This window comes from Salvia hispanica, chromosome 3 (assembly GCF_029641045.1).
Source record: "Salvia hispanica isolate PSC_SH4W2 chromosome 3, Shi_PSC_v1, whole genome shotgun sequence".
Classification (NCBI taxonomy): domain Eukaryota; kingdom Viridiplantae; phylum Streptophyta; class Magnoliopsida; order Lamiales; family Lamiaceae; genus Salvia; species Salvia hispanica.
The window spans coordinates 6,080,093-6,097,871 of NC_142694.1; the positions used below are offsets into that span (position 1 = coordinate 6,080,093).

The 17,779-nt window shown below is 39.4% G+C and overlaps 3 protein-coding genes and 1 pseudogene across 3 annotated transcripts; 3 read left to right on the forward strand and 1 right to left on the reverse strand.

Annotated features, from left to right (window-relative positions):
- Window positions 1–963: 963 nt before the first annotated feature.
- On the forward strand, window positions 964–1,602 carry LOC148930019 (uncharacterized). Its single transcript, XM_089069141.1, has 2 exons — window positions 964–1,273; window positions 1,385–1,602. Exons 1-2 carry the CDS (start codon window positions 964–966, stop codon window positions 1,600–1,602), a joined length of 528 nt encoding a protein of 175 aa, XP_088925267.1.
- A 625-nt stretch (window positions 1,603–2,227) lies between these two features.
- LOC125212041 (NAD(P)-binding Rossmann-fold superfamily protein) lies at window positions 2,228–4,024 on the forward strand. The gene is made up of 3 exons (XM_048112066.2): window positions 2,228–2,383; window positions 2,571–2,636; window positions 3,048–4,024. Exons 1-3 carry the CDS (start codon window positions 2,364–2,366, stop codon window positions 3,850–3,852), a joined length of 891 nt encoding a protein of 296 aa, XP_047968023.2. The 5' UTR covers window positions 2,228–2,363; the 3' UTR covers window positions 3,853–4,024.
- Window positions 4,025–4,370: 346 nt separating this feature from the next.
- Window positions 4,371–8,531, reverse strand: LOC125215395 (glutathione gamma-glutamylcysteinyltransferase 1-like). The gene is made up of 8 exons (XM_048116801.2): window positions 8,404–8,531; window positions 7,782–7,938; window positions 7,067–7,305; window positions 6,615–6,778; window positions 6,189–6,240; window positions 5,457–5,684; window positions 4,855–5,262; window positions 4,371–4,668 (listed from the first exon to the last, which is right to left on the reverse strand). Exons 1-8 carry the CDS (start codon window positions 8,476–8,478, stop codon window positions 4,582–4,584), a joined length of 1,410 nt encoding a protein of 469 aa, XP_047972758.1. The 5' UTR covers window positions 8,479–8,531; the 3' UTR covers window positions 4,371–4,581.
- A 2,472-nt stretch (window positions 8,532–11,003) lies between these two features.
- Window positions 11,004–17,625, forward strand: LOC125215929 (rosmarinate synthase pseudogene; annotated as a pseudogene).
- The last annotated feature ends 154 nt before the right edge of the window (window positions 17,626–17,779 follow it).

The following is a 17,779-nucleotide window of genomic DNA, read 5'->3' on the forward strand; positions in this document are numbered from 1 at the left end:
TATACTCAAAAATGAGTTTGAGTTTGGTGTAAATAGTTGGAGATGGTCTTAGGGTGTCCACTATAGGCGAGCCGCGGCGGGGGGGGGGGGGGGGGGGGTGGACGTGGGCGCGCCACCTGGCCGTGGCGCGGCGCTTGGGCGCGAGCCGCAACCCTCTTATAGCACTGGCCACGAGCCGCGGCTCCCCTTTTCCGAATTTTTTTTTAAAAAAAAATACTTCTACAAATATACCCATTTTTCCCCAATTTTTTACACCATTCCAATCTCCACTCTTTTCATTTTATCACCAATTCTATTTTTGAAAAATGAGTTCCGACGATGAGTTCCAACAATTGGTGGATAGGGAGTTCGATGAACTCGTTCAAGAGGTGCAACGGGAAGCAGAAGAGGAGGAGGTGGCGGCGGCGGCGTTCGTTCGCCCGTTCTATCATCGGCGGACCATCTGGCGTGACCATGTCGGGGCACACCGGCGGTTGATAGAAGACTACTTTGACGATAACCCCCGTTACCCAGCAGAGATTTTCCGTCGCCGCTTCAGAATGTCGCAACGGCTATTCATCCATATAGCGACTACATTGGCGCAGCAGTCTCAGGTGCTTCACATTGCGCAATGATGCTAGCGGCCGACCCAGGTTGTCGACATATCAGAAGTGTACCGCTGCAATTAGGCAGCTTGCCTATGCCGGACCCGCTGATATGTTCGACGAATACCTACAGTTGGGTGAAACAACTGCTCTGACAGCGCTGAGGCAGTTTTGTAATTGTATCCAGGCCATCTTCGGTCCGGAGTATCTACGAAAGCCAAATGCCGATGAGTGCCAGAGATTGATAGATATGCACGGGCGAGTGCATAATTTTCCGGGGATGATGGGCAGCATCGATTGCATGCACTGGGAGTGGAGGAACTGCCCGGTTGCTTGGAAGGGGCAGTTCACATCTGGATTCAAAGGAAGACACCCAACAATGATACTGGAAGCTGTTGTTGACTACCGAATGCGAATCTGGCATGCCTATTTTGGTGTCGCAGGGTCGAACAACGACATCAACGTACTGGATTCGTCCCATCTCTTCAATGATGAGTGTCAGGGTGAGGGTCCGACGGTCAGATTCATGGCCAACGGGACGCAGTACAACAGGGCATACTACTTAGCCGATGGGATATACCCTCGTTGGCCCGTGTTTGTCAAGACGATCCGGCAGCCTGTTGGGCCGAAACAAACCTATTTTGCGGCCAAACAAGAGAGTGCTAGGAAGGACGTTGAGCGTGCTTTTGGTGTCCTCCAATCGCGATGGGCCATTCTTCGGTGCCCGGTTCGACAATGACACGAAAATGATGTCGCCTCCATCATGTATGCATGTATCATATTGCACAATATGATAATAGAGGACGAAGGATATTCTGCAGAGAACTGGGCACCGGAAGAGGGTGCAAGTACGAGTCACGGTGTTGCAACCGCCCCACTGCAGATGGGTGTACCGCGTAGTGATGCATACTTGATCCAACGGTTCGCCGATATGCGGAGGGAAACATCACATACGACACTGCAGGCTGATATGGTTGAAGAGGTTTGGAATCATAGGGGAGGAGGGCGTAGAGCGTGATATGCGTTGGGAAAGTAGTTTATTAGAAGTCGAAAATTTTCGTTGTATAATTTTACCCCTTTGTATAATACAACGAAGATTTTGTTTTAATTTTAGTTCGTATGCATTTTTTCAATTATTATTGTAGTAGAATTAAAATATAAACAAAATGGAAAAAATAAAATTTTTGGTGGCTTGGCCATGTCCACTATAGTGGGAAACATGGGCATTGGTAGCCTGACCACACCTTGTGGCTTGGCCCGGCCAACTATAGTGGACACCCTTATGCACTCCTAAGTCCTAACATAAACGCAAAAGGAGAAAAAAAACGCAATGAGAATAAGAATAGTAGGAGTACTTAGTACTTATTCTCAGTGAAATATAAAAAAATTAGATCTAAAAGTTGTAAAACAGGAATCCTGGAACCAATAAAATACTTTTCGTCCCATTTAATTACATGCATATCTTATTCCCTACGAGATTTTATATCTTAAGTGTGAAGAGAATAAAGTATAAATAAAATAAACTGAAAATAATACTAGCATTTCTATTATACACCCTATGATAAGTATAGTTAAACAAAACAAAAATTAAAAAATTAAATATTAGTCAAATTAAAAAAGGATTCTTCCTTTCTGTTTCTTAGCTGTATTAAATTTGGTAGATTTATTGACGCTAGCATATTCTGACAAGTTGCTACTCTGAGGGCCAAATCCTGACTTTGCTTTCTTGTTTCAATGCATTGTGATTTTCTCTCATTCACATCTCTCCCTTGAATCAATATGTTGAGGACTCCATTCAGGTCTCTCTCTCTCTATCTCACTCTCAAAGTTAATATCTTAACTTATGTTCTTGTTTAAAAAGATTCTTCCTCATTTTACAGTTTAATTCATATTGAAAGATCTTGCATTTGTTTTTTTTTTTCTCTCTCCAATAATGCTTTAATAATTCTGACTTTTTGAATGGTTGTTTGGTTTATTGTGACACAGAAAGTTGACTGCTTCAAGAGTTTTGCTCACTCCACCCTATCAGAGATGGTTTTCTCAAGAAACAAGGTAAATTTGCTCTATTTTTTCCCCTTTGTCATAATTTGGTGATGCTTTGTATTCTTAGGTGGATTATAGTTTAAAAATTAGCCAAATTATAGTTTAATTAACATTAACCGAGGTGGGTGTTTTTGGTTCTTAGGTGGATTATATAGTTTAATTAGGGTAGATTTTTAGAAGGATTATAGTTTTATTCAACACTAACTAAGATGCGTTTTTTTGGCCAATGAGGTGGTTTTTGGTTCTTAGGCAGAGTATAGTTTAATTGACATGAATTATAGTTTAATTGAGTTGAATTGTGTTTTTCAACTCTGGGGAAAATATGATCCATATCTTGTGGACATTTTCTAAAAAAGAGTGTAAAACTGGTAACACAAAATATGAATTAACTCAAAATTAAATGACTAATTTGATTTTCAGGAAACTAGAAGGCAAGGTAGCTCTAATCACAGGGGCAGCAAGTGGTATAGGTAAAGAAACAGCAATCAAATTCATCAACAATGGCGCTAAAGTGGTCCTAGCCGACATCCAGGCCGACCCGGGCCGCGCAGCGGCCCGGGATCTCGGCCCAAACGCGGCCTTCGTCCCGTGCGATGTCACCAAGGAATCGGACATCTCGGACGCGGTGGACTTCGCCGTGTCCGAGTTCGGCCACCTCGACATCATGTACAACAACGCGGGCATCGCGTGCCGCACGCCCCCGAGCATCGTGGACCTCGACATGGCCACGTTCGACCGCACCATGGCGATCAACGTCCGGGGGGTGGTGGCCGGGATCAAGCACGGGGCCCGCGTCATGATCCCGAGGCATAGGGGGTGCATCCTCTGCACGGCCAGCGTGACCGGGATGATGGGCGGGCTGGCCCAGCACACCTACTCGGTGTCGAAGAGTGGGGTGATCGGGGTGGTGAGGTCGGTGGCATCGGAGATGTGCAAGCACGGGATACGCATCAATTGCATATCCCCGATGGCCATCCCGACCCCGTTTGTGATGGACGAGATACGGGAGTACTACCCGGGGGTCGACCCCGGGCGGCTGGCGAAGATGGTGAGTGATTTTAGTGCACTGAAAGGGGCAGCTTGTGAGCCTAGTGACATTGCAAATGCTGCTTTGTTTTTGGCTTCTGATGATGCAAAGTTTGTTAGTGGGCATAATCTTGTGGTGGATGGTGGCTTCACAGCATTTAAGAATCTCACTCTTCCTACACTAGATGAGCTTTCATGAAACAAAGATGCCAACCTTTTTTTCTTTTTCTTTTTTTTTTCTTTCTTGAGTTGTTATTGCTTTAGTGAAATTGATAATGATTGATGAAGGAGATTCTCAATTGGTATAAGAGTGAGCATTGAAATATGTTTCATTAGTGGCAAGTCTTTATGAGAAATTATTGTTTTTAGAAGATTAGATCTCTTAGTATCTAACTTTATTTATCGAATATTTCGAACTTATGAGCTCTTTGGGCCCAAACGAACTTTCAAAATTAGTATCTAAAATATTAATTTTAAATGGATTGTTTCATCCTCAATAATACTACTATAGATTCATTCATTGGTTTCTTATAATTTCATAAAATTATGTTATTTATAGATAATATAATTGTAACTAGTAGATAAATCTATATTTTAAAATTAAATCACTTCTTACTAATTATAAAAGGAAGTGTAATTGAATCAAGCTAATAAATTTATTACATTTTCAAGCTAAATCAATTAAATGAGTTGATACAGGAGCTAAATACTAGAGTATAGAAGAAATATAATTGTATCTTATTACATAATTTAACAAGATTCCAGAGTATGTGTATTTCAATTCTTCACATAATTTGTTCTTCAATAATGGGATAGTTTACTGAATAGTAAACTTGGCAGGTGATGACCCTAGGGCCCTTATTTCATGTATATCACCTTTTACAAATACTACTACAACATTTTAATATGGAAATATGTATAACAAAATCTAGATAAGGAGAGCATCTAAATCATGTTCTACGCAGTCATTGTTGCATCTCTTGAGCACAAAGAGTTGACCCCTCAAGTGCAAAACCTGCAAACAAAACCATGAAGAAATCGCTAATCAGGGGCATACGCAGAAAATTAGTTTTACGAAGATAAAATCGAATTCTTCCAACAGCAAGGAGTGCTAAAATACTTTTATTTCTTCCAAAAACATACTCCGGCCTGTGACTAACAGCTCACAAACACAGAGAGCGTTACAATAAACTCTATATACCTCATCTTGAAGCAGTGGAGGAAGTTTCTGAATTGAAACAAGACCACATATCTCCTCCCACACTTGTTCATCTACAACAGCACGCCATGTCTCCGGGGGCAAGGCAAAGAGAAGCACCGTCAACACATGGTTGCTTGCCTGGGGCATGCTGGAGTAGCAATGTGACTCAAAACCAACATCAACTGCGACCTCTCCAGCACCGTTTGCTTCTGCTCTCAAGATTTTCGTGGCACAAGCATTGTTCTCATCAACAGTGTGTCTCATTTCCCTTGCATTGTTGCAACAAGCACTTGCTACAGTATTTGGCAAAGAATTTTGTTCTCTCTTGCAAAAGCAATTCTTTGAAGACAATGCATCTGTTACATGCTTGTAAAGGCTAGTATCTTGCACTTGCTTCAACACTTTTTCCTAAAAAAAGTTGGAAGTCTCACTCAAGTTAGGTAAGCACATGATGATAATGGGGTATTTAATTTTGAGAGTTAACCTATATAGATTAATTGGAGAGATCCTAGTAATTGACATAAAAATACTCAATCATGAAAAGTAAATGCTCCAACTAAGTGTTTAGGTGCGTCAGTTTTTAATAATATTTGTTTCCTTACCTTAAATTCGAGTTTTACTTTCTCTTGTTCACTTAGAGGTAGACCACCATCCTTCGCAAGGCGAACCTCTGCCACCCACTTAATGAATTCTGTGATATCTGAAGGTAGAGAAGAGAAAACAGTGGAAATGACATCTCTTACATCCTTGATGCTACGGGAACTTAGCAACAACGGGACATCATCAGTCAAGTATTTCCCAATACTGGCCCAACCATCATGTTTGCAGCTCTGCAAAAATAAGTACTAATGGTGAAATACAAATATTTTCATTCATTTTCCATTCACTTCACATGCTCTGTAAGAGAGAATTTTTCCCAAGCATGATGAATTTTTTTTCCAGGCAACCCCTTTCCCCTCATTTTCACTCAAATTTTCCTCACATTTCTTATGTTTTACGCCCTAGGGAAGGTGGGAGGACTACTAACTGTGAGAGTTTTTAATCTTCTTTTATCCCTCAATTTTCTTATGATATATTTTGCAACAAAAAAGAACACTCCCTTATATAGCCTTACACCAATCGGGATACAACATAATGAAAAGCAACATATTTTGGAAAACATAAACAAGCAAACTTTACCTATCAATTGCCATTCTTTGATTTAAAACTTACTAACTAGACAAGACTATAAATACAAATGAACTATATGCGCAGGACATTATAACCGATGAAGTATCTGTTTTTTCGTTTTCTTAGAAGGTTTGAAAATGGAGTGAAAGTAATTCGGGTTGTACCAGGGTATGGAGCAAAGCTGGTTCTCTCTGGCGCCTTGACACGAGCATGAACCTGAAGGGAAGTAACTGAGACAATAAGAAGCCATTTACTTTGAGTGATAACAAGGATAAATAAAAAAATTTCAAGCCACTACTATCTTGATGGACTTCATAGTTTTGAACTTGTTTAACCTTGAATTACACAATCTCATCTCATGTTTCACATCAAAGTAAACATCTATTAATAAAAAAACATGCAATTTACTCAAGCATATGCCCAGAAGGGAAACTCGAGAAACACAACCATGGGTGTAGTCGGAACACACACAGCAGAAGATGGACAAGTGCTTGTATAAGAGATTACAACAAGATTGAGAAGAGCAAATAAGTAAGCTACCATCATGCAAGTAAAGCTTAGAAAGTAGTGGCAAATCAGAGCAAGCATACCCTCTCTTCAGTTTAGTGGCTTCATCAGTGGAGTCCATGGCTTCCCAAAGAAGTGTGAGGGGAACCCAGTGTGGGGGATATTTAAATCTTGCAACATCCAGAATGAGTACCATATCCATCTCAGCATGATATCCACCAATTGGCGAAAAATGACCTGCTCCAGTCTGACACAATTAAGTAAATTATCAAGATGCAATCAAATAAGGCAAGTCTATATACATCCAAGAAATTTTCATCTTTGGTGGTTTTTTAGAGTGCTTGGCTGGTTTTTCCATGATCTTTAAAACTGGTGCCTAAATATATAAATTTTAATGCATTCCATAAATTTAAACCCTGTCCATATCGAAAACATCCAAAGGTCATTATAACATAGTTGATGTATGTAAGAGAGATGCATAATTATATACAATTAAGAAGAAACAAACTAGAAAAGATAGTCAATTGCAATCTACCTGCTTAAAAGCTCTTCTAGTATATGATGCAATAATGTGACGATCCTCAGATGTAGAGCATGCCACTACATGATTGCGGAATTCATCAATAGAGCTCTGATTTGTGCGAAAAGATTCAACTTTAGCACCTGCACAATGTCCCAAGCATATTACCTTCCCAAATGATATACCCTTGGCCTTAACCTTGTCCAATGGCTCGCAGCAGTCCAGCATGGTTTCGTCAAACCACCTCCAAGGCCCTATTATTCAAGTTCAGTAAAATCATAGCTATATACTTTTTGAGCTATCAAACAACAAGTATCCATCATTCAGGCAATATTTACAACCAAACATGAATGTAGAAGTCAAGATTAATGCAAAGACGTTAAATTTTCGATATGCAAATAATCTCTTTTTTTCACACATGAGGTTCCACTCCCACCTCCTAGGGCTGAGAAATCATGTGGATCAGATCATTGTCATGGTGACTTATAACGACCCGACCAGTTAGATATATGCTCGATCTTAACACTAATACGACCAAAAATTCACCAACACTGAGATGACATGGTATCTTTCGAGTTGACACGGAACGACAATGAATAAAGGTTGGTATTTAAAGTATACTAGTAATATTTACTCGTTAAAGAAAAGCGAAAGCCCATGTTCTATTGTTTAAAACATTAAGAAAATGCTAATAACATGAGGTATGCTTCGAAACATGAAAATTAGGTACCTTTCCATTTTCTACAGGGATCTATGCCAAGAGCATTCAAGACCATTGCAAGAGTCGCCAAACCACAATAAGCAGGCTCTGATTGCGTCTGAAAATGAGAGATCAAATTGAAAAAACCTTCCATATTTCCATTGTGAAGGGCCTCTTTGAACAGTTCCTGCAAGGGAAAAATGAAAAGAAAATAATAATTGACGTTGGTGTAAAGGATGCCAAAGCAAGCAGCTGTTTATTCAGTTACAGAATTGTTAATTCATGTGAAAAATCACTAGTATTTCTTAGTCCATTTTACTTAGTAGCTACCGTTGGAAACAATATTGAGCAACATATATTTCTAAGCAATACTGCCAAACAATTAATTAATTGAAAATATTAATAAGATTAATATTTTAACTCTCATTACACTAACGAATCCAGAACTTGATGGGAAAAGAATTCGTGTTTGAGCTACTCTGAACCCAGCAGTTTCAGATAACTCGAATTCACATCGTCAACATAATACATGCCAAACAACTTCAGATTTTTTCAACTTTGTGACTCAGATTTCAAATATGTAAGTAAGTATAAAAATCAATATACATTCATTTTACATTTCCAGTAAGGAAGAAGATGTGAGATCGCATACCTTGCCTGGAGGAGAAGAGAAATCAACGGCAGGGGGAGAAGGAAGAGAGCGCCGGTAGAATCCTGCAGCCGCCATTTTAACGCACAAACACGCTTCACTGTGTGCGAAAATGCAGTTTCTTCGTGAATCCCAAAACCCGCGTAACGAGCAGTTTTTAAAAAGCTTCCAGTTGCGCATATAGCAGGCCACCAATGAGAAGCAGACATCTGGCGCTGGCAGGGGTAAAAATGTAATATTAGCATTTGGCCGAAAGATGGAGAATAATTCGAACATTTAAAAAAGAGAGTAATATATTCTGAGGTGAAATTCTAATTTCTTTTTGAAAGATCAAAAGAATACTTACGACAAAAAGACAAAAGCAAATCTCTAGGCTCGGTTCAAAATTCAAATAATGAAATAACTGCTACATATCTAATTATTTATTTTATTCTTATTTTTAGTCAATCATTTTTACTGATTAGTTTTTTCATTACAGTATTAATCATTCGGGCCTCGTTTTTTGATTTGATTAGATAAAGCAGATATATTAACTTCTTATTGGTACATAAAATTTTTATTCATTGCCCATGTTTTTCTTCTGGCCCAATTAAGCCCAATAGCCCATTCTAAAATGAGTATAAGTTGATATCAATACTACATAATATAATAAATTCGAATTATTACTATAAATTAATTTATACAAATACAATAGTAAAACATAAATTTTAGTTATAAAACATTTAAACAAAAATGAGTTAGGTATCTTTCTCCATACAAATAAACTGTGCGTTCCAGCCTTTAGGTGTCCGCGGCACAATGCTCATTCAACAGGCTTGCATGAATCAAACTCTTTGCCACCGAAATTAATGGCAGACACACGTATATGAATTAGGGCTTAGCCTCTAATAAATCTATTTTTTCATTTTTCTTTCTTTAGTTCTTATAGAGTAATTCAGTTTATGCAAACTTTGTAGCAATGTAAAAGCTCCTACTAACAGTTCGTATTACATAAAAAACGTTTACAAATAAATTTTACTAGTACTATCTTGTCATTTTAGCACAACTAAACACACCCTTAGGGTTTTACATTCAAATTTTTGCAAGGATAAAATGACATTTTAATTTCAATCCGCAAAATAAGCCATCTTATGAAAACTTTAGTATTACTTTTTGTTATCCTTATTTTAGCATCTGAATCCTTACTTCATTCTTATCTCTGTTTTTATCTTAAAGCCAATAAGCTTTAGTACTCACTTCATTTTATTCAATATGATTACTTTTTTGAGTGATACGAAATTTTAGACAAAATTATTAGAATAAAATAGAGAGAAAAATGTAATTAAATATTTTAATAAGGAGAATAAAGAAAGAGAAATTATTTTAAAAAAAACATAGAAAGTTCACATCTTAATTAGGACAATAAAAAAAGGAAAATGTTCACCTTGAATGAAATAGAAAGATTTATTTGTTATCCTTATATTAGCATCTAAATCCTAACTTCACTCTGATCTCTATTCTTATCTTAAAACCTGTAAAATTTTAGTACTCCTTCCGTCCTATAAGAGTATACACTTTTGGTTGGATACGAGTTTTAATGTACATTTATTAAAGTAAGAAAGAAATAGAAAGAAAAAGCAATTACAGTATTATTAGTAGAGAATCAGCATCATCTCAATAGATAATTTTTTTTTTTTCTAAAATTATAAAGTGCATATTTTTACAGGACAAACTAAATATTAAAAGAATGCATACTCTTATGTAAGAGATAAGATGATTCATTGTTATCCTTATCTTAACATCTAAATCCGAACTCCATACTCATCTCTATTCTTATCTTATAGCCATGCGACATTGATTATCATGTTTATCCTACCATCCCTAAAACTGTCGATTAATTATTGATTTTGTTTGTGTATATGGTGAAATAATATTTTACTTATTTAATATGTCCAAATTTTAAATTTTATATATTTAATAAGTAAAATTCAAACTCAATTAAATCATTGTTATATAGTAGAATCTAGTATTATACCGATCTCCTAAAAACAACTATTCCCTCCGTCTCATAATATGAAAATTATATTTTGCCATTTAGATCCTTCCCACAATAAAAGTCGTATTTCATTTTTACCATAAATGATAAGTAGGTCTCACACTCCACTGACTCAATTCAATCACATTCTATTACTATAAAACTAATACTTCTGCAAAAAAGTGGACTTCCATATTCCACTAAATTTTTAACTCATGATTCTTTACATTTCTTAAAACTTGTACCCAAATCAAATGTGACTCTTATTATAGAATGTAAGAAGTATTTTTCATCATTTATTAATATTAGACCAATTATAAATTAAACAAAACTTTTTTTCTTATATAATTAAATGAGTTTCATTCTCCATTAATAATACTTAATCACTTTTTCTTTCATTATTTCTGTCGTTTTAAAATTGTCAATTTTCAAGATACAAGAAAGTTACTCCCCTTTTAGTAAAACTCTATTTATTCGTGGACAGAGATTGTACAATACCACCTTTCTTTCTCTCTTTTCTTTTTTCTCTATCACACACACATTGAGAAGCATGAAAATCACAGTGAAGGAATCGACGATTGTAAAACCAATGGAGAAAACGCCGAGTGGCAGTTTGTGGCTCTCCAGCGTGGACTTAGCTATGCCCGACAACTTCCACACTCGCTACATCTTCTATTACCGCTGCGGCGACGCCGCTGTCGACTTCTTCAATGCGGCGCTGATGAAGGCCGCGCTCAGCCGGGCCCTCGTTCAATTCCACCCCTTCGCCGGGAGGCTGAGAAGGGACGATAATCGCGGCCGCATCGAGATCAACTGCAACGCCGAAGGGGTGTTGTTTATGGAGGCGGAGTGCGACGCCACCCTCGACGATTTGGGCGGTTTCGCTTCCAAGCCTAACTCCAGCCTTGTCCCCACCGTCGATTACTCTAGGGGAATTTCCACGTTCCCCCTCTTTCTGGTGCAGGTAATTTTTTATAAATAGTACTACCTCTGTTCTTGAAAGTTTGACATAGTTTACCATTTCAATCCGTCCCTGAAAGTCTGACGCACTTCACTTTTTACCATTTTTTATAGCATCATATTTCACTAACTCATTCCTACTCATATTTTATTATAAAACTAATTATTTTAAAAGTATGACCCACATCCACCAACTTTTTCAACTCACTTTCCATTACATTTCTTAAAACCCGTACTAGGCCAAAGTGTGTCAACTTTTATAGTATTGTCTATCCAACAACATTTGTCACATTTTAATTTTAGGAGTACTATATAATGACCCTCATATTTCACTAACAAATTTTCATTTACGACTCTGATACAGCTAACTCGATTCAAATGCGGTGGAGTGAGCTTAGGTTTTGCAAACGAGCACCATCTCTCCGATGGGACCTCCGGCCAACATTTCAACAAGTCATGGGGTGAGATCGCTCGCGGCCTAACCCCCTCCGTCCATCCTTTCCTCGACCGCTGCCTCCTCGCCTCCCGCACGCCCCCGAGCCCGAGCTCCCCCCACCCCCTCCCTCTCTCAAACCCCCCCCCCCCCCTCTCCCACAGGGCCACACCACTTTCTCCATTTTCAACCTCACCCTCGCCCAAATCAACTCCCTCAAACAAAAATGCAACTGCAACAACAATTCGAAATTTACAACGTACGAGGTTGTTACTGTGGAAAAAAACATGTGAAAAATGTGGGAGACCTTTGAGGTGGCCAAGACCTATGGCCTTTCATCTTAGGTAACCCCCAAATGCATTAAGAGATAATCTTGATTGCAAGGCCTTTCAAGTGCTTTCTCTAGCCTAAATATAAGCTTGATCTTGGAGTGGAGAATACACCAACAAAAAGCATTCTCTCTTCTCTCTAGTTCTCTACATCATAGTAGCATTGCATAGCTCGATTCTCGGAACTTCATCAAGTTCGCCGGTGCCTAGCGGGTTTGAGGTGCTTCAACACGCTAGGAGGAAGTCGTTTTATCTTTGGGGACAATACGCCATTCCGTGAGCACTAGTCGGGGCGTAATTTGTCTTGCGGAAAGAGGGCTTCCCTCGACTCGACTTATAGTTCGGTTTGATTTATTATTCCCGATGTAATTTTCATTCCACTTATTGTTATTATCTTCATTCGATTGTAATAGTTAGAGTACCGTCTGTAACGGCTTGGGAATTTTATCCCTTTATTCCTAACAATCGCAAGACAAATTAGTGTACTCTTCTAAGACAGGGTTATACCAATCGAAGTTGGAGGAAACATGAGCTCCAAAGCTAGAATGAAGAAACGAACAGTCGCAATGTCGATGCGCACTGAAGTGGTTAATTCCTTGAGATCTTTTTTCTTGAGAAATGTGTTTATCGTTTGCCATTTGACAAGCAAGACCAATTTAGACTTGGTAGTAATAATTGGGATGCATTTGGTGTTGAATATACCAATGCACATATGGTTCAATATAATTGTGTACTTATTGTTGGACACAATATTGTGCAAATTATTTGAACGTGTTGTTATAAACAACAAAGATCATGAGGTGGTCGCAATGGTCTCCGACGTGGACTATGGTAATAATCCAAATGAATGGTTTGTTGATACGGGTGCCACATGTCATGTGTGCTCCGAGAGAAACGTTTCTTCTACTTACAAATCTGTTGGAGGTAGAAAAGTACGCATGGGAAACCAAGCCTCTTCTGAGGTAGTTGGTGTGGGTAATGTGTTCCTAAAACTAGGATCTGGAAAGGTTCTTACCCTTAAGGATGTGCTGCATGTCCCAGACATTTGAAATAATTTGGTGTCAGACTCACTTCTAGTAAATCATGGATTTTCACTAGAATTTGAGTGTGAAAAGGTTATATTGACCAAGAATGGAAAATTCATAAGTGAAGGCCACCTAGTGAATGAGCTTTTTGAGCTGAATGTTACGGTCATTCACCGTGGAAAAAACCCTTCATAAGTGAAGGCCACCTAGTGAATGGCTTTTTGAGCTGAATGTTACGGTCATTCACCGTGGAAAAGGAATATGCAATAAGGAAGATGACACATCCTCTTATTTGGTTGAGAGCTCTGATTTATGGCATAATAGATTGGGACATGTAAATCTAAATGCTATAAAAAGATTAGTAAATCTTAATTTACCAAAAGTTGATAAGTTTAACTCACAAGAAAGATGTGAAGTGTGTGTTGAAGCCAAAATGGCTAAGCTGCTATTCCATTCGGTAGAGCGGAGCACAAAACCTCTTGAGTTGATCCATACAGACGTATGTGATTTGAAATTTGTGCAAACAAGAGGTGGTAAAAAATATTTCATCACGTTTATAGATGATTACATAAGGTATTGTTACCTTTACTTATTAAGAAGTAAAAAGATGAGGCACTTGAAGCGTTTAAAGACTTCAAAAATGAAGCCGAATATCAACTTAATTGTCGAATTAAGTGTGTTCGAAGGGATAGAGGTAGTGAATATGTGGCGCCGTTTGCAGAATTATGTCATGCAAATGGTATAATTCACCAAACCACGGCTCCATATTCTCCTCAATCGAATGGTGTTGCTGAACGCAAAAATCGAACACTGAAAGAGATGATGAATGCTCTGTTGATTAATTCAGGTTTACCCCAGAACATGTGGGGGTAGGCTGTGTTAACGGCAAATTATATCCTGAATAAGATTCCACTAAAAAGTAGGGATGTGACTCCCTATGAGTTGTGGAAAGGCAAGAAACCTTCGTACTCATACCTCAAAGTGTGGGGGTGCTTAGCGAAGGTAGAAGTGCCACATCCGAAGCAAGTTGCAATAGGCCCTAAAATAGTTGATTGCATCTTTATTGGCCATGCACTTAATAGTAGTGCCTATCGTTTCCTAGTCCATAAGTCAGCTATGTCTGGCGTGGCTGAAGGAACAACGATTGAGTCAAGGAATGCTATATTATTTGAGAATGTTTACCCTTACAAGAGGCGGGAGGATCGTTCTAGTGAAAGAATGATGGATGAATCCGCTAGTTCCAATCCTCCAAAAAGGACGAGGTCAAGTCCTGAGGATGTAGAACCAAGACGTGGTGAAAGAGTTAAAATTGCTAAGACTTTTGGTCCCGACTTCATAAAATTTATGTTGGATGATGAACCAAAGTCGTTGGCGGAAGCGCTGTCTGGCCCAGATGCGCCATTCTGGCAAAAAGCAATCAATAGTGAAATTGAATCAATTATGAGAAATAACACATGGGTGTTAGTAGAGTTGCCAGAAGGTTGTAAGACCTTAGGGTGCAAGTGGATCCTGAGAAGGAAATATAAAACTGATGGTACTATTGAAAAGTACAAAATTCGCCTAGTTGTAAAAGGCTTTAAGCAGTAAGAAGGATATGACTTCTTCGACATATATTCACCCGTTACGAGAATCACTTCCATTCGGGTGCTTCTTGCGATTGCTGCTTTGCACAATCTTGAAATTCACCAAATGGATGTGAAAACTGCATTTCTGAATGGTGAATTGGAGGAAGAAATTTATATAGAGCAACCTGAAGGGTTTGTAGTACCTGGCCAAGAAAGGAAGGTATGCAAACTAGTGAGGTCTCTATATGGATTAAAACAAGCGCTTTTGCAATGACACTTGAAGTTTGACAATGTGATGTTGTCAAATGGGTTCACTATCAACGAGTGTGATAAGTGTGTTTACATTAAGAACACAAATAATGAGTTCGTTATTGTGTGTCTTTATGTGGATGATTTGTTGATTATGGGCAGCAATAGTGTCATTATCAACGAGACAAAAATATGTTGAAGAGAAATTTCGACATGAAAGATATGGGTCTAGCTGATGTGATTCTCGGAATCAAGATTAAAAGGAATCCTGAGGGAATAGCTTTGACACAATCTCATTACATTGAGAAAGTGCTTAAGAAGTTGCACTCCTTTAATTGTGAGCCATCTAAGACTCCATTGGAACCCAATCATTTGAGTAAGCACACGGGAGAACCTGTAGCTCAAGAAGAATACGCAATATCATAGGGAGTTTGGTGTTTGTCACAAACTACACCCGGCCAGATCTTGCGTGTACGGTGAATAAGCTGAGCCGATATGCGAGCAACCCAAGCAAGGAACATTGGAAAGCTCTATGTAGGGTTTTTGAGATACATGAAGTATATTCTTAACTTTGAGCTGCAATACACAAGATATCCCCAAGTACTTGAAGGGTATTGTGATGCAAATTGGATCTCTGATTCAAAAGACTCGTTCTCGACGAGTAGGTATGTGTTCACCGTGGGGGGTGGAGCTGTTTCGTGGAAGTCAACAAAACAGACATGTATAGCTAGATCCACCATGGAATCTGAGTTTATCGCTTTAGACAAAGCAGGGGAAGAATCCGAGTGGCTTAGAAACTTCCTAGAAGATATTCCATGTTGGAAGAAGCCAGTGCCGACAGTAGTGATACACTGTGATTATAGGGAGAGCACATAGTGGCTTATACAATGGTAAGTCTCGACACATTCGTCGGCGACATAATACCGTGAGGCAGTTGATCACAAGTGGCGTTATCGCAGTTGACTATGTAAGGTCAGTGGATAACTTAGCGGATCCATTAACGAAAAGTTTAAACCGTGATCAAATGCATGAATTGATAAAAGGAATGGGACTGAAAACCACATTTTAAGATTATAGTGGTAACCCAACCATACGATTGGAGATCTCATGGGCTTGGTTCAATGGGAAAACAAAGCTATATGACTCTAGTTGTAACACTCGGAAGATATTTTATCTTCGCCCATTCTTTTGAAAGCATTGAGTGTTGTAACCTGCATGTGGTAAGAGGCTAAGTTTTGACTTTTAATGATTCTTAGAAGCCTCGAGGAGGTGGGTATTGTAGGATACCTTGAAAAGAATCACCTATGTAAGTGAAGAAGTGTGGGCCGCTTCAACATGTGAATCACTTATGAATCCAAAGTGGTGTTCCATGGCCAGTAAAGGACACAAACGTGAGAACTGATGAGTTTGTAAATAGTATTGTGTCAATATTATTGTCTCGGTATACACCAAGGAGGAATGGTTCAAAGCATCACGTCCACCAGGCCGCCGGTATGCCCGATAGTGTTGACTATGGAAAGTTCAAAGCCCCAAGCTACTATTCCAAATGCAATATTATTTCTCGAGAATTGAGCAAAAGTCTGCATGCATGCATACACGTCTTGTGTTGGTTTGAGCTTGCAGTGCTCTAACCAATGTGGGGGATTGTGGAAAAAAACATGTGAAAAATGTGGGAGACCTTTGAGGTGGCCAAGACCTATGGCCTTTCATCTTAGGTAACCCCCAAATGCATTAAGAGATAATCTTGATTGCAAGGCCTTTCAAGTGCTTTCTCTAGCCTAAATATAAGCTTGATCTTGGAGTGGAGAATACACCAACAAAAAGCATTCTCTCTTCTCTCTAGTTCTCTACATCATAGTAGCATTGCATAGCTCGATTCTCGGAACTTCATCAAGTTCGCCGGTGCCTAGCGGGTTTGAGGTGCTTCTACACGCTAGGAGGAAGTCGTTTTATCTTTGGGGGCAATACGCCATTCCGTGAGCACTAGCCGGGGCGTAATTTGTCTTGCGGAAAGAGGGCTTCCCTCGACTCGACTTATAGTTCGGTTTAATTTATTATTTCCGTTGTAATTTTCATTCCACTTATTGTTATTATCTTCATTCGATTATAATAGTTAGAGTACCGCCTGTAACGGCTTGAGAATTTTATCCCTTTATTTCTAACAGTTACAGGACACGTGTGGCACTGCGTGAGCGCCGCACGTGGCCTGCCTGGGGACCAGGAGACCATGCTGCAGCTCCCCGTGGACGCGCGCACGAGGCTGCGGCCGAACCTCCCACCGGGATGCCTAGGCAACGCGATCTTCTACACCGACGCGATCACCCTGTGCGGGGAGCTGGTGACGGAGCCCTTGGCGTTCGCGGTGGGGAGAGTGCACGACGCGATCGCGCGGATGGACGACGAGTATTTGAGGTCGGCTCTCGACTACATGGAGCTGCATCGCGACGACATTGTGGGCACTGCGGTCACTCTCGAATGCCCCAACGTCGGGATCACGAGCTGGCTGCGCTTCCCGTTTTACAAAGTGGATTTCGGATGGGGGAAGCCCGTGTTCTCTGGAGCCGGTGTGGCTACGTTTGAAGGGAAGGGCTATCTGTATTCTTATCCGGAAAATGAAGGGAGCATCTATATTGCGATAACGTTGGGTTAAAAACATATCAAGAGCTTTGCAAAGCTTCTCTATGATGAGTATGGCATCATTAGTAAAATTTGAGCACTAGATTGGTTATGTAATAGGAGTAACACTCTTTTTTATTACTACTACAATAATGTGGTGTGTGATTCATTTAATTAATTAATGTTCG